Source organism: Silurus meridionalis, chromosome 10 (assembly GCF_014805685.1).
Source record: "Silurus meridionalis isolate SWU-2019-XX chromosome 10, ASM1480568v1, whole genome shotgun sequence".
NCBI lineage: Eukaryota > Metazoa > Chordata > Actinopteri > Siluriformes > Siluridae > Silurus > Silurus meridionalis.
In genome coordinates this window covers 20,421,460-20,446,813 of record NC_060893.1, presented here as the reverse complement: position 1 = coordinate 20,446,813, position 25,354 = coordinate 20,421,460, and the positions used below count along the sequence as shown (strand labels likewise).

Genomic DNA, 25,354 nt, shown 5'->3' with positions numbered 1-25,354 from the left:
CTGACTGTCTGTCATCTGACTGTCTGTCCGCTGTCTGTCGGTCTGTCTGACTGTCCGCCTGACTGTCTGTCTGTCTGTCTGACTGTCTGACTGTCTGACTGACTGTCTGTCTGTCTGTCTGTCTGTCTGTCTGTCTGTCTGTCATCGGACTGTCTGTCTGTTTGTCTGTCTGCCTGATTGTCTGTCTGACTGTCTGTCTGTCTGTCATCTGACTGTCTGTCCGCTGTCTGTCCATCCGTCATCTGACTGTCTGTCTGTCTGTCTGTCTGTCTGTCTGTCTGTCTGTCTGTCTGTCCGCCTGCCTCACTGGTGAGATTATAAAAAAGAGATCAGGCATTTGTTTAATTGTGTTTACATTGTAATACTATAAAATGAAATTAAGTTAACTTTATTCATTACACAAAACAAACAAATGGTGTAAAAAAAAATGCATTCAAATATATATTTTTTTATTTTATTCATTATTGTATCTATTGCATTTATTAGATTTGATCAGTTTATGTCACATTTGGATAAATGAAAGGATTTTTTCGGATAGTGATGAGAGTCATTGAGACTCTGGTGCAGTGATTGTGTGTCATTACTCGCTTAAACATTTACATCAGCTTTATTTTTAATCCGAACCCTTTCCAAAAATGTCCCTGGTGGATTTCAGTAAATACTTTAACTGGATTATTCTTTAGATCTTAAAAGATCTGTCTCTCTCTCTCTCTCTCTCTCTCTCTCTCTCTCTCTCTCTCTCTCTCTGTCTCTCTCTCTCTCTCTCTCTCTCTCTCTCAACAAGAGTCTCAAACCCAAGTCATGGATTTTCTCTCTCGCTGTTAGAGGCATCTGTAAGCACTTAAAGACTTCTGGACAAAATGGATAAATTATTCGGAATGTATTTATTACTCAGGTGAGTAGAATTAAACTGAATTAAGTTTAAAAGTACATAACGTCATAGTTTTAACACAATTATAACCTTACTGGAAATTATTTACAAATATTTATTTATTATAATGTTCTATTTTAATATTTATTGTTTTATTTTTTAAGCATTTCTTGTGTGTGTACTGACACCTGTGCTTACGTTTGCTTATTATTTTCTTATTGTATTACTGCACTATGGATACGCTGTAATATGCTGTAGTTCGGGTTTCGGTTCAGGTTCATATATATATATATATATATATATATATATATATATATATATATATATATATATATATATATATATATATATATATGAACATCCCATTCCACATTTAGTCCCCATTTGCCATTATAATAACTTCCACACTACTGGGAAGATGTTCCACTAGTTTTTGTAGTGTGTTTGAGGAAATTTTGCTTATTCAGCTGAGGGGGGTAAAGTCAGGGAATGAAGGTGAGGTGAGGAAGTCTGGGGTGCCGACAGCGTTCATATTTATATTCATATTTCATATTTGTTCAATATGGTTGAGGTCAGAGCTCAAAAGCAGGTCATTCAAGATCTTCCACTTGAACCAATGAAAATCAGATCTTCACAGAGCTGGCTTTGTGCACATTGTCATATTGGAACAGATTTTGGTCTCCTTGTTTTAAGTCAAGGATAATTTAATGCTCCTACATCCAAAGACGTCCAAATGTGTGCCTTCAATTTTGGGGAAACACTTTGAGGGAAAAAACATATGGTTGTCCTAATACTTTCATCCATATAGTATATAGGAGAGAGAGAGCAAAAGCTTTATAAACTTATGTGTTCCTCAGTATTGGGAAAGTAATAGGAAACCAACATGAGGAAATAAGTCCTGAAAACATCACCTGGATCCTGGACCAGCTTCTTGAAGGCTACGACAACCGACTGAGGCCTGGATCAGGAGGTGGGTTTTTCTATTTCTCAGTCACAACCACTCAATCCTACGATAAGCTCCATCACATCTGTGCATTTTATTTAAATGCTTTCTATTCTTTATTATTTCTATTTCTTTACTTTGAGTCAAATTTCTATATCTCAGTGTCTTTTGTCTTTCTGAATGCATGCAATATCTCTATAAACTTTATTATGCACTCATTTATTCAGTGCATAATTATTTTTTCCCCCATTACTCAGTAGTAAACCATGACCAAGCAGGAACTTTAAAATCAGTGCTGACTCTATGCTCTGTGTTTCTCCACAGTCTAATCATTTTCCAAAACCGAATGAATGGGATTTTTTTAGTTGATATGATTTAGCCAAATATATGTATGTTACATGTGTCCAGTACATGTGATGTATACACATGACAAGCTAAACTAATAAAGTCCAGTTTTTGTGCTGTATACTGTCTTACACCATTACAGTATATCAGAGGTGCCTAAAGGTTTTCCTAAAAAAGGTTAAATTAATACTGTGAAACGAGAAGAAATGTTGCATCATACCAAACATTGTACAGAAACAAGATTCTGTATTACCTTCCTTCAAACTATAATGCAGGAAAATATGTTCTTACATTGTCACAAAAAAAAAATAATGAGTCCGTGCAAACGTTCTTCTTTAATCACAAATGCAAAATTACAAAAATCTTATTTCAGCTGCTCCCATTAGGGGGCGCCACAGCGGATCATCCGTCTCCATACCCCCTCTGTCCTCTACATCTGCCTCTTTCACATCAACTACCTGCATGTCTTCCCTCACCACATCCATAAACCTCCTCCTTGGTCTTCCTCTTTTCCTCCTTCCTGGTGGCTCCATCCTCAGCATTCTTCTACCAATATAACTCATGTCCCTCCTCTGCACATGTCCAAACCATCTCAATCTCACCTCCCTCACCTTGTCGCCAAAACGTCCTACATGTGCTGTCCCTCTAATAAACTCGTTTCTAATCCTGTCCATCCTCGTCACTCCCAACGAAAACCTCAACATCTTCAGTTCTGCTACCTCCAGCTCCACCTACTGTCTTTTACTCAATGCCACTGTCTCTGATCCATACAACATCACAGGTCTCACCACAGTCCTATAAACTTTCCCTTTCACTCTCACAGATACTCTTCTATCACAAATCACTCCTGCTATCACTCTTCTCCACCCACTCCACCCTGCCTGCACTCTTTTCTTCACTTCTCTAACACACTCTCCATTACTTTGCACTGTTGACCCCAAACAAACTAACAAATAAATATATAGTATATAGTTCAGGGAAACCTATAGTACAATGCGAAAAAAATCCAATTTATTCTACAATAAAGTTCAATGCCTAACACAGTGACCTTTAATGAGAGACATCAAGCTGATCCTTATTTTTCATACGTTTTTTCCAAATGTCAACCCCCAGCCCACCCCTTCCCCACGGCTCATATATGGCCTGGTGGGCCAAATCAAAGATCACTAATCATTAAGTTTGAGCCGTAGATTGGTCATGTCTGCTATGTACAGTTTGGATTATTAGTCTTTAAATGCTGATTTTTCATTGTCTTTCTAGGTTTAGTCACTGAAGTCAAGACAGATATATTTGTCACCAGTTTTGGACCCGTATCAGATGTCGAAATGGTAAAAAACTCAACTTAATACTTCTTTCACATTGAACATTATTGTCTGGATCCCACCTAAGGGCAAGTGGTAGATCAGTGGTTAAGATGTTGGACGCCTGATTGAAAGGTCATGAATTTAAATCCCAGCACCACTAAGCCGTCTCTGATGAGCCCTTGAGCAAGGCCCTTAACACTCAACTGCTCAGTTGTACAAAGGAGATTAATGTAAGTTACTTCAGATAGGGGTATAAATGTAAGTCAGAGATGAGTTGTACAATTGTTTTTTTTTTATATATATGTGTGTGTGTGTGTGTAAATATTAAAACCAGAGCCATGAAGAGACATCCAGAAGTGAAAAACGGCAACATTCTTATATTTTAGCATTAATTTGTGCCTATGACTAAACCAATGATTAAATGTATCATAAATTTAGGTGATTAATTAACTAACTTGTATTTATGGAGCAGATCATTTAAAATATATATGTGCTTTTTTTTTCACATTTAGTCGCCATTTTTCTGTTATGATATCCTCCACTCTTCTGGGAAGATGTTCCACTAGATTATATAGTGTGGTTATAGAGATTTGGGCTCATTCAGCTACAGGGGTGTTAGTAAACTAAAATATTAGTTAGTAAAATGTAGTGTGACAAGGCCTTGGGTGCAATCCTTGAGGTCAGAGCTCTGTAGGATCTTTTACACCAACCCATGTGCAGCATATCTTCATGGAGTTGGCTTTGTGCACAGGGATATTGTCATGTTGAAACAGTTTTGGGTCTCCTAGTTCAAGTGAAAGGAAAATGTAATGCTACCGTCTTCAAAGACATCCTCTACAATTGTGTGCTTCCAACTTTGTGGAACAGTTTGAGAATGAATCACATATGGCTGGTGTCCCAATACTCTTGTCTATATGTATGTGTGTATGTGTATATATATATATATATATATATATATATATATATATATATATATATATATATATATATATATATATATAGTGTTGAAGGCCCTTTCAGCATTACAGCATTGTTTCCTGCCACACAGGAGTTCACCATGGACATGTTTTTCCGACAAATGTGGGTGGACGAGAGGCTGGCGTTTAACGGTCCCTTCGAGATCCTGCGCTTAAACAACCGCATGGTGGACAAGATTTGGACTCCAGACACTTTTTTCCACAACTCGAAGAAATCCATGGCTCACAACATGACGACGCCTAACAAGCTGTTTCGCATCATGCAGAACGGCACCGTCCTCTACACCATGAGGTACTCCTGTACAGGACAAAAATCTCCTAGAATTCAGAGGAATGCGTTAATTTTCACTGCATACAAATGTCTATTTTCAGGCTGACTGTAAATGCAGAGTGTCCCATGATGCTGATGGACTTTCCCATGGATGGCCATATTTGTCCTCTCAGCTTCGGAAGCTGTCAGTGTTCCAATCGTCATCACAATCAACATCCTTATAGGGGTTCGTTCTCATTTAAAAAAAAAAAAATTTTACTGCCATTTTGTGCCCTCATGTAGATGCCTACACCAGTAGTGAGATTGTTTACACGTGGAGGAAAGGCCTGAACAAGTCTGTGGTCGTCCCTCCGGAGTCTTCCAACTTACTGCAGTACGATCTCATCTCACAGACGCTTTCCAGCAAAATACTGAAGAGCAACACAGGTAGCGATTAATAAATATATAGTTCTGTTGGTCATAAGTTATAACACCAAACATTGGCTTGCATAAGTCCTGTATTCACACAATCTAAGATTTTCCATATTTTATGGTGTATGAAAGGAAACCGCGACTTTAACGATCTACAATTACAAATATTGAAGAACGGGGAATTAACAAATTTAATATATATGTCAATGAATAAGTATTTATACCCATTTCAAACATTGAAACAACAGTTAAATATGTTTTGGTACAATTTTCCATTAGAAGATACATCACTAGTTGAAAAATGTAGATCTGAGTGAAAATACTATACAGTGTGACATGACCTTAATATGAATACACCAAAATACAGTGATTGGATAATGAAGGCTTTAGTTTGGAAGCAACCAATTGTGCAGGGTTAACTTACTGTAATGCTACCAAGCATTATTATTATTATTATTATTATTATTATTAGTAGTAGTAGTAGTAGTAGTAGTAGTAGTAATGGTAGTATTAAGAATAACAATGATGATGACAACAATGATGAAAATACACTGTGGCATGATTTTAATGCAACATGCAAATTTAATTAATGCAAATACAAAATGAATAAACAGTGACTGGGTACCAAGGGGTTTAGTTTGAAAGCAACCAAGCCTTCAAGGTGACGCTACCTACATCATGCATTTAATCCTGAACACTATACATTTCTCATGTTCTTCTTGTGTCTCTTTGAGTCACCTGTGGGGGTTTTTTTTTTTTTTTTTTTGGTTTCCTTCCAAAACCATGCTGGTAGGTGGATTAGCTGTCCACATAAATATTGATATAAAACTGAATGAGCATGTTAACGACGTATGTGTATGTAGCATCCCTTTGAAAGTGTATTCTCACACTGTGCCCAAGGACAGGCCTGGGTCCTCCAAAACCCTAAAGATAAAGACCTTACTGTAAATAACTAAACAGTGCTAATCTGTGTGTATGTACTGTGTGTACAGTATGAACTCTTGATCTATTCACAGTATAGTTGGACTGTACTTTGTGCCACTTTGGATAAAAACAAAACGGATGGATTTGCCCTACTGATGATCAGCTGCTTGACTGAGTGTCAGCCTGAGGTGTTTAAGTAGTCAGAGCTAATTTGTGTTGTCCTCTGTCATTAAAAAAAGAGAAGAAAAGAAAGATTAAGCCCATTGCAAGCTCTAAATCCATAGATACCCTATTAGGGGAAGATTTATAGGCAAAAAATCAGTGTCCTTTCTACTGAAAAGCCATCAACATCACCCCGGCAAAGCAAGAGGATCGGGTATGAACCTGAAAGGCAGGACTGTGGTCTAGATAACAAATCAGAAAGGTCGTACAGTGATCTGCTGTCCTTCTCCGCACCCCAGTGTAACATTTCTTTCCCCATCTTCACAAGGTACTGAAACTGATTACAAGACATGCAGTGTTTCAATCTGTTCTATGGCATACACTCCTGGGTAAAAAAAAGCCCCAAATGGCAAAATAGGAAGCATTTAATGGTTGTAGTAACAAATCATAGGCCAGAAAATGAACAGGAATGAAGTATATGCTCTCCTCAGACCTCTTGAGCCATCGTTTGCTAGCCTGATTTACTTTTGATTAAATTCAATTGGATGAAAAATGTAAATATTTTGTCTATTAAACGCTGCATGTTTACACACAAGGCTTTTATATTTAAAGATATCAAAAGGAAAAGATATCCTATACTAAGTTACTTTATTTATTTGTTTAATTCTCGCTAATTCTTGCTTATTCTTTTTGTTGTTGTTGTAATCGAGACATTTTTGGTTTTGGCCCTTTTTTTCCCCCCTTCAGGAGTGTAAAAATTGTAAATATATTTTTTTTATATTATTTTTTTATACATGTACAATTTATATAATGCAATATAACAATATATTTTGTAAAAAAAAAATATATATATAGTGAAACTTTGTTATATTAAAAATGCCCTTCATCATCTTTTAATTATAATCAATTTAATGATTCACACTGCCGAATGTATAACATGTGCTTTTCCCTTTGTTTTTTTAAATACATTAGTGAATAGTAATAAACATATTTACATCTTATCTACATTGCATGTAGTTCTGGAACGTTCCTGCTTTTTTTCAGGCCAATATTCTGTCAAGATGGTTCATTTCTTCCTCCAAAGGAAACTTGGTTATCATCTGATCCAAACATACATCCCTCTCATCATGGTGGTTGTCCTGTCCCAAGTGTCGTTCTGGATCAACAAGGAGTCCGTGCCTGCTCGCACTGTGGCTGGTAGGAGAACATTTGTGCTGATTAGCATTTTTTTTCTGTAACAGTGCTTCATTTATTATTACTGACATTATTCATGTGCACTTAGTGATCTTTTTAAAAACTCTCTAACAAAATCTCAACCCACATTATCCTGGGTTAAAGGGTCATTTTAAAGCAAATATCTGATCTTAAAAACTATTGTTTCATGCTATTAATATATATATATATATATATATATATATATATATATATATATATATATATATATATATATATATATATTTGGAGATATATAGATTTATAAAGCACACTTTAATGTCTTGCCCAAAGTGCTTCACAAAATTAAAGAAAAATCAAAATACACACACAAAACATTTCACACAAATTAAAACACATGTAAGGTTTCCCAAATCACAATTTCCTTTTTTTTTTTAAAGCCAGACATGTGTCTTAAACTGAGACCTAAAAATGGACAAAGTGTTAACTATATAAATTAAACAAAAGATCCTGTAGATACTACTGAGGTTAATGTTTTTTGCTTGACTTCCTCCTCCGGACCTGCAGAGGGTGCTGTTCGTGCATCAGAACACTGTCCATTTAGCACACAAGCTTTAAGTCAGAGGTGGAAGAATTGATTGCATTCATTTCGTAGTAGTAAAAACACCATTTGAATAAATATAAATGAATATTATTAACAATAATAGTAATCTTAGTAATAAGAATAACGACGATGATGATGCTGATGATAACAATAATAATAATAATAATAATAATAATAATAATAATAATAATAATAATATTACCTAAATAGCAGTCATCATCCTCATCATTATTATCATCAACATGTGTATCGAAATCAAAATCAAAGTTTGAATTAGAAAATATTTTTTATCTTGGCATGTTCGATTTTCTTTCTTTCTTTCTTTCTTTCTTTCTTTCTTTCTTTCTTTCTTTCTTTCTTTCTTTCTTTCTTTCTTTAATTCCTTTTTTTTTTTTTTTACAAACAGTAAATATAAATATAAAAAGTAAATATTAATGAATATCCTCTTTCATTCACCCATAGTCAAGTGCTTTCTCATGGTTAAGGTGGTAGTGAATCTGGAGCTTTTCCCAGAAACACACACACACACACACACACACACACACACACACACACACACACACACACACACACACACACATGCTAAGGAGTAATTTATAGTCAGCAATACACCTGCCAGCATCATATTAGCTGAACATACAGTACAGGAAGTGTGTCTGCGCTGAACAAACACTGATGACGGTGATGATAATCACTTGATAAATTGTATATTCATTTAATGTGTAGCTTTAACCAGCTGTAAAAGTCCAGTGCTAGTTCTTTCATCCTTAATTCTCAAAACAAACAAACAAAAAGGGTTCCTTAAGGTTTCTTTGACCCATTAATTGTTTTTTTACGCTTCAATCTTTTAAGACCCTAAAGTTTTGACACAGTTTTATTAATTTTTTAACTTGGCTTGATGTACTTGGCTTAAATTCTTTACAGACCTTCAGGTACTTTAATTTATTAAAATGATACCGAGATGTTGTTTAGCTGAATTTGGCCCTGAGACTAACAGGATGCAGTGAAAGTGTGAAGAATGACTGGTGTTTACAAATCCGAGCCAAACGAGTGATTTTAGTTACATGTTTAATCCAAATTTCACCTGCTAGCTGGAGAAGATCCAGACAAGGCAAGAGCTTGTACTGTATGTGTCACTTTCCAGGAACAATTTCATTCTTACATTTTAATGTGGACCTTTTACAGTACTTCTCAGAGTATCGATGTTTATAAGGATAGCTAGCGAGCTAGCTAGCTAGCGAGCTAGATAAATCTTTGCCGTCAGTATTTAGCTTTAAATATACTTAAATATACAAAGTACTATGATTTATTATAGCTATAATGTTCCTATTATCATTTCTATCACATGATTCTTTACTTAATCAACTCAGTTGGTGTGAAAAGACTCTGATGTGACTCTCAGCACACGGATCTATTAATAGAACGATATTCATGAGTTAAACACTGATTTTTTTTTCAATGCTACTTTCAATGCTATGAGGCCACTGGTGTTGTGGCGAATTCGAGTCTGGAGTTTCTTCATCATTTATTTCTCTCTAAATGTTCTGCTTGCTGTTGAACTGATGCTGAACTGTGTGTTGGTGATCAGTAGATACACCAAGCGCCAATCAAAACAAGTTCAAAACCTGATTGGTGGATTGCTGTGTGATTGACCAGTTAAGCTTTTATCCGCTCATTAATAAAAAAGGAGCGACTGATTTTACAAAATGTAGTTGAGTAAAACAAAAGATATTTGATTTTGAAATGAAATGAAAGTAAAAGTCTACCCAAATAGAAATACTTCAGTACAGTACATATACACAAAAAAGCTTAAGTACAGTAAAGAATTACATTTACTTCCTCACTGTCCGCGACTGTAGGCAAGTTAGTTTTCACCTGTTAACATATTTACAGTATACATTCACATCCTCTTAACTTACGCCATCTGTAACCCCTCTCTGATCTACAGGAGTCACCACCGTCCTCACCATGACCACGCTAAGCATCAGCGCACGATCATCTCTACCCAAAGTGGCCTACGCTACAGCCATGGACTGGTTTATCGCTGTCTGCTTCGCCTTCGTTGCCTCGGCCCTGGTGGAGTTTGCCGCCGTCAACTACTTTGCCACGCTGGAGGCCGACAGGATGAGACGTCGACTCTCCAGAGCGTCCGTGCTGGAGTTCATCGCTGAAGGGAGTGACGATGAAGACGAATCGGTAAATACCGCAATCCTACATTAATGCTGTGTCATACTTACAAATGATACGTCAGGATAATATGAGAACTTTGAGTGCTTGCAGGAAGAAAATATTATTTAATAACATAATTCAACTATTCAAATATCAGGGGCATCAGACAGATCATATGTATCATCATATTTGTTCATGGGAACCATTAGGGCTTTTTTTATTGCTGATCTTTCAATCCAGAGGAACACAAAGTGGTTTGAGACGACGTTCATATCACATGAACACTTTCTTTAGTTGTATTAGATTTGCAGTTAGAATTACGGAGGATGAAAAGCACTTTAATGACGTAAATAAATGAATGAATCAATGAGTGAACAAATAAACGAACAAATGCAGAAATAAATGCCCAAACAAGATTTATTTAATAGATTTATTTATTTATTTATTTATTTATTTATTTATTTATTTATTTATTCATTTATTCGGTAATTAATTTATTCAGCAATTCAGATCAAAGGTTTACATTAATACTTATTCTAATACGATATTGTTTTTAATGTAAAAAAAATTATTTTTTGAGAACCAAAGGGTTTAAATGTGAAGGTTTTTGCAGCTATTATATATTTAAAAAAAAAGGACTTTCTAGTAAAACTAGCTGATTGGTGCCAGGGGTGAAACTGCACATTTGCACGGGGGTAAAACAAGATCCTGGTTGATGCCCTGCCCCCCCTCTGAAAAAAAAGAGGTGTAAATACAAGAATGAATTCACTAGCTGCATCGGCGTCCCCCAACCCCAGCATTTTCCAACGCCCCTATACACTGCATATACTACATACCCCATTTTAGTGCCTCTGGTTGGTGCATTTTTGTTCACGGTATTCATTATTAAATTGGTTTAAGGACACATCCAGAGCAATTTAATGACATTCAGGTAAAAAATATATCAATAATAGTAGGTATTTACCTGAAATTTATATATAATGTATATATAAATTTCATGGTTCTTTGATGTTTCATTTGTATATGGGCCTGAGCTACAACATACTACAACATATTACAACATCAATTCAAGTCAAGAAGCTTTTATTGTCATTTCAACCGTATATAGCTGACGCAGTACACAGTGAAATAAAACAACGTTCCTCCAGGAACCCTGGTGCTACATTTACAACATCAAGCTACACAACTGGAAACACAGGGCTGATGACTTAATTGTCATCGCCACATAAAGTGCATCGTGTGCAACCTGGTGCAAACAGTGCAAGACGGACAGACAACATATCCATCGTGTGTATTAAAATGAAAAAAATGAATAAATAATGAGAAAAAAGTATTAAGCACAGGTGTCAAGACCAGTGGAGATGCTGTAGATGTTTCACTACTCTGAACTGAGTGACATAACATCAAGCTGAAGACAAAATGCTGTAACACCGACTTGCTTCTACTCCCTGGGTGATGTTAAAAGCTTTGCACACATACACAGTAGACTAACCCACACTGACAGCGGCAGATGTGAAAGCAATATTTTAATAATTCAATTTATTTATAACGCTCACAGCTCGTATTGCCTGAGAACAGCTTCATAGACATCTGGGCTTGAACCCCTAGCGAGTGATCCAAAGGTTACGGTGGCAGGGCACCAGCATTGTGGCACAGGCGTGAGGAAGGAGCACCAAGACGAGCCAGCACTCGCAAGGAGGTCACCGCCTTCTGGCCCGTACATTTTGTTTGTTTGTGAACCGTGCCACAGGGTAGGCCCGAAGCCGTGTCAAATGTGCTGCATAGGAGAAACTAAATTAATTTAGTGGATGATCTGTAAGACACTCCTGTGTGGATTGTAAAAGGATGAGCACATGCACGGTGTGTATCTGCAGCACTGAGCCGGATATGCTAATAGCACAAGCACGCACCGTCTCCAGAGAACGTCTCCCGTGTGACCGGCTCACGCCTGGCATTTTAAAAATAGCGACCATATTAGAAGCACGCTGCATGACTTTTCTGTAATCTCTCCTACCTGAGATGCTATGACTCCCCTGTTCCTTCTTTCTGATGCATCCTGGACGAGGGAAAAGGGGCTGTGTGTATAAAATGCATATATTTTGGCGATCCTGCTCTAGATTTTTCTGTTGCTCAGGTGATTTTTAACTCTGAATTGTAATACCTGTTTCAAAATACACAGCAACAGATATGATTCTGAAGCCTCACAAACACTTTCTATTGTTAAGGATCTCAATAGAGGGTGAACAAGAAGGTGGAAGTTAACACTTTATTATAAAGGAAGCCGTTTCCATTCAGAGCATAAAGAGAAACATTGGGGTCTCCAGCCTGTTTGGGATGATGAATCTGATCAAAAAGAGGCCAAGAGTATGTACAGACAGGTTTTTTTGGTCACTGCTAAATTACATGGGTGTGATTGTATAGGGTCTATCATGAATTAGAGGCAGGTAGATGTATAAATGCATGAGGTTGATCTGTATTCAAATCGGATTGAGGTAGTACTGTGGTCGAAAACATGTGGTAGATCAAGCCATTTGCATGTATGGCATTTGGCAGACCCTCTTATCCAGAGCGACTTACAAAAGTGCTTTGAAGTCTTTATCAATAAATATATTTTAATGTTGTGTCAGTAGGTCACAGACTGTGAATAATACCATCTAAAACTGTGTGGGGAATGAATATAGTTTGATATATATCATTTTTCGTTTTTTATATCGAAAGATGTGCTAATTTAAGAAGCTTTGGAAGAGGTAAGTCTTTAGTACAATTTTTGAAGACTGCTAGTGAATCAGCTGTTCAGGCAGAACAGAGAAGAATCTGGAAGCATGTCTTCCTTGTACCCTGAGAGATGATGGGACCAGTCGAGCAATGGTTGAGGATTGGAGAGTGTGTAATGCACTGCGGGGTAAGATAAGTACTCTGAGGTAGAGGGGCACTGACCTCTTTTTAGCTTTGATTTAAATCTCATGCAAACAGCAACAGGAAGATCTTCATGCAAACGGCAATATAGAAAAAAAACATTCACATCCAAAAAAAAAGGGTCAAAACCAGGGAAACAATAGGGCAAACAAGGCTTACACAGAAAACCATCCAAAGTAAGTTTGTGTGTTTGTGTTTGTGTGTCCAAATTTTTGCAAGAAGCAGGTGTGCTAGGAGTCAGGTGAGGGTGAAGGCTGTAATATCTGGGCTTGGACAATGTTGATGTTTTCATTAAAACTCTAAAATACCCACTAATACCTCAATTTCGTTTCCCAGATTCCCACAAATAAGTTCTGTTAATAAATGCTCTTATAAGGAGTTAGTCCCTGGTTAGTCCCTGAACCTGATCTGTGTAACACATTATTTTTAAATATGAGAATTGTACCAAGCTCATGGAGTTTCTCTTTTTTTTTTTTTTTTTCTTTTTTTTTTTTTTATTTACATACAGTAACACATTAAATGGAAAATTTTATTCAGAAAAAAATGTAAGGTGCAAACTTTGTACAGCTTAAACATCACATATCTACAAAAACTGAAATTGTCAATTGTTAAAAGTGCTGAAGGAATAAATTGGAATTGAATTGTAATAATGTTTAATACTGCCTGATAGTAGCCAGTGTTGCTAAGAAAAGTGAATAATTGCTAACCTGCTTAGCCACATTACTCCTGATTAGCCTATTGTTAAATAGCTAATTAATGCTTCAAGCAGTAGAAACAAAGTAATGGATAACAGCATCATTCAAAATTATTAATTATATAATCTGTTTGAAGCTACATAAAAAAACTAACAATAGATGCCATTTTTGTTTTTACAAACTGATGCAACGATACAGTTTCATCTCTACACATAAGGACTAAACATTCTAAAGAACATAAAGTACCAGACAGAAGTTTGGACACATCTTCTCCTTCAGTGATTAAAAAATATATATTTTCAACATTGTCAATTAATACTGAAGAGAGTTAAATTATGGAATTATGTAGTAAACAAAAAAGTGTTAAACAACCCAAAATATTGTTTATATTTGAGATTGTCCAAAAAAGATACATTTAGCTTTGATGCTAGCTTTGCAAACTCATGGCATTCTCTCCTCAGATTCACGAGGTAGTCACCTGGAATGGTTTTCAGTAAACATGTATACCTTGTCAAGAAAAAGAGATTTTTTATGTGCTTTAGATAATCAGTTGTCAACTAGAGGAAACGATGAGTAGTGCTACAACAACTACTGTACACAACCATATTATGGCAAGGAACACTCAGTAAAGTAAAGAGAAAAGACACTCCATCATTGCTTCAAGAAATCAAGGTCGGTCAAAGGTCTGAAAAATATAAAGAAAATTATATGTATCCCAAAATGTAGTCGCCAAAACCATCAAACATTATGATGAAACAGGATCTCATGAGGACCATCCTAGAAAAAGAAGACCAAGAGCTACCTCTGCTGCAGCGGATAAGTTTATTAGAATTACAATCCTCAAAAAACACCAAATTACATAAATACTTCTCAGAATTCAAGTGCTAGACATATTTCAACAGCCACTGTTCAGAGGAAACTGGGAGTAAGGCCTTACTCGAATTGCATCAAAGACACCATTACTTTGGAAAAAAAAAAACAAGCAAAAGGGACCTGCTTGGTCCAAAAAACATGAAGACTGGACATTAGATCAATAGAAAACTGTCCAAATTTAAGATTTCGGTTCTGACCACTGTGTCTTTGTTAGCCTTAGAGAGGGTAAATGGACGGTTCTTGAAGATGTGTACAATTCAAAATCACTTGCCAAGCAATGGTCAAACACAATAATATCACATGTAATCAATAAAAGAGCAATCAATCCAGCACTATAAACCTTGAGTACAATACAGAAAAAACTTTACAACAAGGAATTAACATGTTCTTAAATGGTGCAAACCAGGAAGTAAATAGGATCAGACACATAAGTAATATTCTCCTATTAATGTTGTTGACATCTCAACATTTTTTCCTCTTCTCCTAGACGATATCTGACACAAGCACAGGACAAAGGAGAAGGATGAACTCCGCTTCGGAAGCCCCCAAAATGCGCCTGCCCATCTTCCTTCAGCAGGGTTCAGCCGTCCCACCCAACATTGCGCTGGCTGGCCCCAGTGTCATTGACCAGTACGCTCGTGTGCTGTTCCCACTCGCATTCGCGCTCTTTAACATCATGTACTGGTACATTTACCTCAGCAAGGAGGCCGTGGAGAAATTAAGGTATGGTTGTTCAATAATGCTAGTATTTCTATTAGTATCTGTTGATTGCTCCAACTATCAGTGTATTTATATATATTTGGATTTAAAGTGCTTAACGAAACAGAAAACAAATGAACAAATTAGAAAACACTAACAAATCCAAAAACAAAATAACAAATCAGAAAACACACAATTTAGACAAACCGGAAAAGGTAGGTATAGTTTGTGAATGGAACACTTACGGATCATTAGAACGAGACACCTGTCATTCAAGATATACAGGAAGTACTAGTCTTTTTTTTATTTTTTTTATTTATTTATGTTTGTAATAATCAATTAGCCATATACAAACAACGTGGCAATAACAAGTACAATTTACATTAGAATACACAGAACAGGTGCATGAAAATACAGATATATACACATATATTTAGGGGTAAGAGGAAAAAAATAGATAAATAAATAAAATGTATAATAATAATAATAATAATAATAACAATAAAATGAAATTAAAAAAGGATTAAAATTAACAGGGCTATGGTTTATTCTGTAAATCACATTTTTCTATAAATGTCAAAAGATTTATTGCATTTCTCTTTTTAATCACTTTAAGGGCTTTTGTGAAAGAAAGAAAGAAATTCATTATAAAATGCAAAAAAACGTTGATTTCAATTTCAAGTATTTTGATTTGTGTATATAAAACTTTCCCAACAGAAGTATATTATTAACAAGAAAGTCGTCTTTGTTATTGTTCATTACAAGTCCAAAGATAATGTCCTTTATCTGTTACGCAATTTCATCAATGCACTCTAAAGAATTTTCCAAAATTTTTCAGAATTTTAATTATTTAGCTAGTTTCAAGACAGTGACCAAAGAACAGTTGCCTATAAATAAAACCATAGCTATCTAATATCTTATCTGTTTTGCTTCAGTTTTGGGTTTATTTGCATATTAGTATGGTGGGATATGAGGTGGTAAGTTTTGAGACTGGTTTTGGCACGCCACTAGATGGCAGCACAAGGCTGCCTGCACAGTCACAGGGAGAACCGACCCTCATAAGTCAGTGTGCCAAAAGCCATCGTTCTGTGTACATCAGGAGCTGTGAAGCTGGTTCTATTCTGACAATATGCGTTACCACGTCTGCAATTCTGACCCCGTGCACACTCGCGTGCGTCACCGAACTCTCCACACATGTTCACCGGAAACAACATGATCTCAGTTCCGCACCCACCCTACTCACCAAATTTGCCTCCTGCGAAATTGCCCTTTTCCCAAAGATAAAGATCCAGCTCAAAGGTCACCGTTTTGACACCATTGCAAAAGAAGACTTTCAGGACACGTTCCAGTAGCAGGAACACTGGGAGCGCTCTAATGCTGTGCAAAGGGACTATTTTAAAAGTGATCCAATACTTTTGGAAATATAATGCATTTATGACTGTCTTTTTCTTCTTTCGGCTGCTCCTGTTAGGGGGCACCACAGTAGATCATCCCTCTCCACACTACTCTGTCCTCTACATCTGCCTCCTTTGAACCAACTACCTGCATGTCTTCTCTCACCACATCCATAAACCTCCTTCTTGGTCTTCCTCTTTTACTCCTTCCTGGTGGCTCCATCCTCAGCATTCTCCTACTGATATACCCCATGTCCCTCCTCTGTACATGTCCAAACCATCTCAATCTCACTTCCCTCACCTTGTCTCCAAAATGTCCTACATGTGCTGTCCCTTTAATAAACTCATTTATAATCTTGTCCATCGTTGTCACTCTCAACGAAAACCTTAACATCTTCAGCTCTGCTACCTCCAGCTCCACCTCCTGTCTTTTACTCAATGCCACTGTTTCTAATCCATACAGCATCACAGGTCTCATCACAGTCCTATAAACTTTCCCTTTTACTCTTTCAGATACTCTTCTATTACAAATCACTCCTGCTATCACTCTTCTCCACCCACTCCACCCTGCCTGTACTCTTTTCTTCACTTCTCTAACACACTCTCCATTACTTTGCACTGTTGACTCCAGGTAGCTAAACTCTTCCACATTCTTCACCTCTTCTCCCTGTAACCGCATCACTCCACTGCCCTCCCTCTTATTCACACACATGTACTCTGTCTGACTTTCATTCCCCTCCTTACCAGCACGTATCTCCACCTCTCCAGGCTCTTCTCAACCTGTAAGTCCATCACCACTGCAAACAGGAAAGGGCTCAAAACCGATCCTTGATGCAGTCCAACTTCCACCTTAAACCAGTCTGTTGTTCCTACTGCACACTTCACTATCCCACTGTCACACTGTCCCCATACATGTCCTGCACCACCCCCACATACTTCTCTGACACACCTGACTTCCTCATACAATACCACAACTCCTCTCTCCACCCTGTCGTATGCTTTCTTTTAATCCACAAACACACAATGCAACTCCTTCTGACCTTCTCTATACTTCTCCAGCAACATTCTCAAAGCAAATAATGTGTCTGTGGTGCTCTTCTTCGGCATGAAACCATACTGCTGCTCACAGATGATCACATCTTCTCTCAGTCTGGCTTCCACTACTCTTTCCTATAACTTCATGGTGTGACTGATCAACTTAATTCCCCTGTAGTTACTGCAGGTCTGCACATCTCCCTTATGCTTAAAGATCGGTACCAGCACACTCAGGCATCCTCTCACCTTCCAAAATCTTGTTGAACAATCTGGTTAAAACCTCCACTGCATCTCTCCTAAACTTCTCCATGCTTCTAATGGAAACTACTTATAGTGATAATCAACCAAAAACTTTGTAGGACAGATATTTTGTTCATTCCAGATAATATATTCATATTCTGTTACATCCCTTTTCTTTTTCCTCAAGCATGCCTAATTTTAGAGCACAGCTTTCTTTTGAGCTTGACTAACAAGTGGACCAGCTGAGAAAATCATTCCAATGCAGGTTAGGTGGCTACATATTATTGTATAATATGGAGAAATTGGTGGATTCAATGAATAAAACTGTAATAATCCTCCCTTTTTTGTACAATAAACACAGTGTTATTGTAGTTTACGGTTCATGAGGAGAACATTTTGTTCCCTTTAATTCAAAAGGTAATGGGAGGGTTTTAAAAATAAAATGGCATTTCATTTGTTTAGTGGGTGATGCCGCCATCTCACATAGATGCAACACATTTTTGTCATCTGAGTAACATTTATTTCACTAATTAACCAATCCAAACCCACCTAGAATTATGTCATACAGGGAATATATAATTTATTATAACTAGAAATATTGTTAAGGATTGGTCTCTAAACACAGTGTTTAAACTGAACAAGGACAGGCTTTAATTAATAACGTACAGTATAATTCACTCCAGCCACGCCAGTGTTCAGCCAGGTTATGAAGATTAGCACAGGCCAAAAAAAGCAGCAAGATGCCCTGCAAAGATTCTCCTTCACATCAACTGTGTGTCCTTGTTTTTCCCCATGTGACAATGGGCTATTTTTGTATGAAACACATGATACATAGACTCACCAGCCTCTTTATTATGAACTCCATGCAGATACTAGCCAGGAGCTTCAGCTTATGTTCATATGAAACATCAGAATGAGGGACTTCTTTGATTGAGGCATGGTTGTTGGTGCCAGACATGTTGGTTTATGTTTGAGTGTTTCACAAACTGCTGATTGTTGGAGAAATGATTACCAACTATCCAGTGTAGCAAGAAATGATTCCCCACATCAGTACACCACCCCCACCAGCCTGCACTGAGGTCACATGGCATTATGGACCATGTTCCTAACAGGCGTTAGTTAATCCTGATGTGGCCTTCTGCTGTTGTAGCCTTATTGATGTTCAATGTTGTAAGCATTCTGAGATGCTTTTCTGCTCACTACAGTGGTAAAGCCTTGGTGCACTTATTTGAGCTTTCCATAGCAACAACATTCTCATACCCATACCCAGATAAGGAATCTGTTTTAGTCTTGAACCTCACAACTCAGGAAATTTTAGTTTGGCAACATCACCGCTTGAATACTTGGTAAAATAACAAGCTGCGTTAATTTGTCTTATAAATTTCAAGAAAAAACACGAGTGCCTAGTAAGTAAACTACTGTTTATAACTCCTATAAGCGATAATCGGAACTAACATGAATGTTAAACATAAATGTAAATCCTTGGTATGCCATTTCACACCTAGTCCTTCAGTGGTGTCTTACGTGAATCAATACCATTATTATGATGCCACGGCTAATCAATAGTTTTTTCCTCTTCAGCCATTGTGGACTGAAAAAAAAATCTATAAAATCCATATGAATATATATTTGAGCTTAAGCAGTTTGCTAAAATCGGCTGAAATCTGATTGGATAAAATTTCTATACACATGCTATGAAATGAATAGAATAGACTATTGGGAATAATTTAATACATATTTATGAACAAAAATACAGTAACCCCCTGTTATGTTTCCAAAACCGCCTGCGCTAAATGAAAAAACACGATAAACGAACGACACCCTAAAAATGCTATTTTATGTATACAGTACTGTACTGTATTCACATTTTACTTCACTGTATATTTAATAAATATATTTTTTTTAGTAAATTTTATTATTCTGTCATAAATCTCCATAAAAACAATTCACTATAAGTGTTTTGGTCTATGGTGCTATCCGCGAGAGACCAGGAAATTCAGCCAAACAAATGATTTATGTTTCAAATGCAATTCGGCGGTAAACCAGGGGGTGCGAGATTCCAACCGCGGTAAAGCGGGGGATTACTGTATATTAAAACGAAAGTTAGTAATTCTTGGCCACTGCACTAAACAGATAAAAGAAAAAACCTAGTTTTGCTAGATAGGTTCAGCCTGTATCTTAATAGGAAAATGATTAGCTTTGAGGTGATAACCACCATTTTATCACACCAATTTCAATAATTTTATATAATTGCACACACTGCATATCTTACCCTAGTTATTCACTTGAAACTTAAACAGAGGACTGAAATCAGTACTCTGACAAACTTCACCACTTCATGAACTTTGCCTCAGATCAAAGCCAAAATTCGGAAGCTGACGTGACTCCAGCTTTCTTTGATGCCTTTTCATCCATCGCCATGCACTGCTTTATTTCATCTGTGGAACTTATCCGTGAGTTCACGTTTTCTTAAAACAATAGAAGCGTGTCCCATCATCCAGAACTAGTGTCTGTGTAATTACATGAATAATTAATGACCGCCTTAGGACTGACTCTGCAAATCCAGGAGAGCTGATGGGACTGACTTTGCTCTCTCCGTGGATGAGGTGAGAGCTCTACTCAAGGACGTGTAGCTGAGAGGCAAATCATATCGACGGTTTTCAGCACTATCCGCAAATAATGCGGTTACATTTATCCGTTTGGCAGACACGTTTATCTAAAGTGACTCGAATAGAATAATAAGGATGTAATAGAGAGGGTACATCAGATACAGGATATGCAAAGACAGAGTTAAAGGTAGGTTAAGAAATATCAGCTCAAAAGAGGAAGGCTGCTGCTGTGGATCCCCTGAGACTGTAAACGAAATCCATTTTATTGAATGATCCAACCAAAGAAGAGTTTGTATTCATTCGCCATATACAGTATAGTCCTTGTCCATTCAGGATTGTTTTTGTCAAGGTGGCTTGTTGGAATTCTGAATTTCCAAATTGCTAGCTTCAAATCATCTCAACCAAAATGTCAGATTTCACCTTCAATCCTGGATTGCACTATTGTGGTTTTCAAAACACAGGAAATTGAATGTTGTGTTTCTCAGTAAAACAGCACAAACTGTTTTCTGCAACTCACTGCAAACAATCCAAAATATTTTCCCAATTTTTGTGGAAAAGAATAGTCTAAAAGCCAAACACCATAGTACATGATCAACACTACTCATTAGGCATGTGCATCTCCATAACTGAGGCCGATGTGATATTCATCTTGATGCATAGCCTGCGATATGATATGTTAAAGATAATAAGAAGCATATGAAGCAGCTACCGATGCGATGAGATACGATTCAGCACTATCACGATGCAGTGCGAGCCGAATTCCATTTAATTCGACACAATGCGATCCGATGCAATACGATGCAATGGAGAAAATATGATGCTACGCAATTCAATATGTTACAGATAGTTTGCGTTCAGACAGACAGCGAATCATCAATTTACTTTTAACGCATGACCCTTTCACAAACAGGCCTTTGTAGTGTCAAAGAAAAAAGGTGAAAAAAAACCTAGACATATTTTTCTTGTTCTGTCTGCAGGAAGATGCAGCTCTACCTCTGCCATGTTATTCTGTATTCTATATGACTCTCAGGACACGCCTCGGTCTCCGTAGTGTTGTGATACGTCATATTAAAGTAGCAGCAGTGGTGCTGAGAGAACGCGCTCGCTAAGGGAGAAATCTAATACAAATTAGTATCTACATATCTTTAATAATTTATACAGTATCTACAAATCTACATATCAAATATAATATGCAAATTATTGGTCACTTTCTAATAAAAAATAAATAATAAAAGTATAGCACATCTTCTAATCATTATATAAAAATAAATTTATATTAAATTTTTATTCATATGTTAAACAAGATGCATCGTTGTACAAATGCTAACTTTTATGCCGATGCACAGATGCAAATCAGTGAATCTTACCATCCATACTACTCATACTACTACTACTACCATGCTTATACTATTATTGATGATAAACTTTGACTATGCCTATAATTATTGTACAATAAAATATGCTGTATGTTGGATTTTCTGTGGATTCGATTGGTCGATCGGTCTAACCTTAAAAAACAACAATGCACAATGCATTCTCAGTATATTTTTAGTGTACCTTAAAGCAGTGGTCCCCAACCCCCCCAGGCCACGGACTGGCACCGGTCCATGGGTCAATACATAACTTACATTATTTCCGTTTTATTTATTATCTGTTTCTGAACAATGTTTTATTTTGGAAAATGACCGGATTCTCTCTACCACATCTGTCTATGACTCACTCTTGATACATGTCATGATGCCTCGGTCACATGTCTTTCCTCCATCCTCTACCTTCTTAAAGGGGCTCCGGCTGCTAACACATAATACATTACCGCTAAATTCAAACCCCCAAGCGAGCAAAATTAACAAACAACAACACAGTGGATTCATGTTTATTATTATATTTAGAAAATACCAGTTTTTATGCCGGTCGTATCATTTTATTTTGTTGTATTTATCCGCCATACCTTAAAAGCCGGTCCATGAAAATATTGTCTGACATTAAACCGGTCCGTGGCGCAAAAATGGTTGGGGAACCGCTGCTTTAAAGCATCCACAGCTTTTTGTATCTCTAGTGTGTATCATTTACACACTACGCTTGTAGTACCTTTAGAAATAATTCACGGTAAATAAATGTTGCTTGAATTAGCATTTAGAGTACTACTTAGGTACACAGTATGCTCTTTTCTAGGTAAAACGTGTACACCAAAGGTAAAAATATACGCTTGAGGGTACCACCTGAATGACAAATGAACTACAATTCTACAGTTGATTTTTAGAAAGTAGAAAGAGTAGCAGATATTCACAATAGCACTGTTGTTTTTTGTATGCAGTCTGGTTTGAGGTTTGTTGCAGCTTCGACAAAATGGCACAGCAGCAGGACTGACATTATTCCGAAAGGCAATGCACAAGATTTCTCTCTCTCTCTCTCTCTCTCTCTCTCTCTCTCTCTCTCTCTCTCTCTCTCTCTCTTTCTCACAGTACACCATCAGGGCATGATTTCACACCGAGAACAAATGATTTTCATCAAACATTAATCACTGACGTCACGGTTGCAGGCGACGAGCCGGCGCTCTCTCTGAGAGACGTAATCTTTGCTCATCTTGTGTTTGTGTCTTTTGTGTGTTTTATCTCTACAGGGAGATGGACTGAGTTTCTCCAGTGTGCGGCGTGCAGAAGAATATCTGTGGCTCTCAATTTTCCTTCGCTCTTCCCTTCGACTCTTTCTGTTCCGCTCTCCTCTCCTGTCTCTGAGGTCTGATGACGTCTGATAGAGCACAGGCCTGTGTGACAGCTTGACGAGTGTGTGTATTCTGTCACCCATATGGGTCTGTGATCACACCCATGCCCCATGTTCCCTCTCTGCTGGATTTTTAACCCTGTGCATGGAGAAATGTGTCCTGCTTCTGTGGCTGAGTGAGCCACACACACACACACACACACACACACACACACACACACACACACACAAAAACATTGATGATCTAATCCTAGCCCTAATTGGTGATGCAACATTGAAACAGTGCTTTCATATCGTTCTCTAGAGAGCCAGACCTCAGAGCACTGGATGAAGAAAAAAAGCAGGGGTTCATATTTTCTTCAGCAGCTTCAAAGCTTTTTCTATCCTGTACAGAAAAAACAAAATCTCAAAGACAGAAAAAAAAGAGAGAGAGAGAGAGAGAGAGAGAGAGAGAGAGAGAGAGAGAGAGTGTGTGTGTGTGTGTGAGAGAGAGAGAAAGAGAATTTTGATTCCTGCATGTCCTAATTCTACACATTTCTCAAAGAAGAGAAATCTCTTATTTTAGAGATCATCAAAAAGAATGTGATTCAGAATATTAGCATTGCAATAAGTGTGACTTGTTTCGGCTCTAATAGACCTTCAGCTCCGCCTACATTTTGACTATGAGAGTGTAAGATACACTAGATGGAAAGTTTGTGGACACCTGACCATAACATTCATATGAGCTTTCTGAACATCCCATTCCTCATTTGGTCACCATTTGCTTATATAATATCCTTCACTCTTCTGGAATGATGTTCCCCTAGATTTAGGAGTGTTCTTGTGGAGATTTTGAATATTCAGCCACGTCAGGTACTGATGTAGGTTGAGGTGAGGAGGCCTGGGGTGCGGTCAGTGTTCACATTCATCCCAAAGGTGATAGCTCTATAGCAGGACACTCAAGATCTTCCACTCCAACCCATGAAGAAAATATCTTCATGGAGCTTTGTTCATAGGGGCATTGTCTCCTGGAACAGGTTTGGTTCTTTTAGTTCAAGTGAAGGGAAGATCTAAATAATCCAAAGACATCCTATACAGTTGTGCACCTCAGACATTGTGGTAGCAATTTGAGGAAGAACCTTATATCTCTGGAAAAGTCGGGTATCCCAGGGATTTTGTTTATATAGTATAGGGAAAGGCTTTTGTTTTGATTGAGTTATATACACCATTATACACACAGCAGCAAGCTTTAAATTTACAAGCTGTTATTTTTTATTTTTTATTTTTTTTTAAAGAAGTGAATGGAGTAGAGATTTCAAACTTAGACTTATTTAAACCTTATAAAATATTTAAGGTCTGATGAACATTATCTGTACATCAGGGACCAAAAATAATACTTATACTTTCTTTACATTTTTTTAATCTATTTATTTATGTTCTCAAATGAGTCCTGCTTTACAAATAATACTATACATGTGTACTCTCGATTAGCACAGAAGGTCAGAACACACTCAGTCCTGCATAATATGAAAAAAGCAAATTTTCGAATTGCAAAATTGATTGTAAATGAAATATCTTTGTGTCTTACAATAAAGTAATGGGTGAAATTTTACCTCATCAATAAATCAACAGTATTGGTATTTGGTAGGTTTGCTTGACTCCAATAGGCTTATCTAACTCGTTCTTGTTCAGTGAGTTCAGTATGAACGTAAGCATTTATCATGACAGTAGATATGACAGTTGCAGTCACACAAACTAGGTAATTTACTAAAAATAATTACTCCTGGTAGAATAACTGAATATGTGATTTGGAATCATATTGAGACTGTTCATTATGGCCAATTGCCATGTTCAATATGTGCCACTGTCGTTTTTAATATTATTATCAACTCATTTTTATACCATGTTTAACTTTTCCTTTTCACTATTAACTTGTGACCTTTATCCTGTTCTTTTTCCCCCATCAGTTATTAAAAACGTATTTAGCTGTTGCTGTAGCTGTGGCATGTTTTTTTGCATTGCGCATGATTTTAATTGCT

General features: G+C 37.0%; 1 protein-coding gene across 1 annotated transcript; it reads left to right on the top strand.

The window, feature by feature from the left end:
- The first annotated feature begins 784 nt into the window (after positions 1 to 784).
- Positions 785 to 23,554, top strand: gabra6a (gamma-aminobutyric acid type A receptor subunit alpha6a). Its single transcript, XM_046859401.1, has 10 exons — positions 785 to 895; positions 1,729 to 1,841; positions 3,420 to 3,487; positions 4,512 to 4,732; positions 4,813 to 4,895; positions 4,994 to 5,137; positions 7,253 to 7,405; positions 9,934 to 10,181; positions 15,126 to 15,361; positions 23,236 to 23,554. The coding sequence occupies exons 1-10, from the start codon at positions 861 to 863 to the stop codon at positions 23,246 to 23,248; spliced, it is 1,314 nt and encodes a 437-aa protein (XP_046715357.1). The 5' UTR covers positions 785 to 860; the 3' UTR covers positions 23,249 to 23,554.
- The last annotated feature ends 1,800 nt before the right edge of the window (positions 23,555 to 25,354 follow it).

Coding starts and splice junctions, on each gene's coding strand:
- gabra6a (XM_046859401.1), top strand. CDS start 861: ATGGATAAATTATTCGGAATGTATTTATTACTCAG. Junction 1,842..3,419: donor ACTGAGGCCTGGATCAGGAG/GTGGGTTTTTCT, acceptor TTGTCTTTCTAG/GTTTAGTCACTGAAGTCAAG. Junction 5,138..7,252: donor AATACTGAAGAGCAACACAG/GTAGCGATTAAT, acceptor GCTTTTTTTCAG/GCCAATATTCTGTCAAGATG.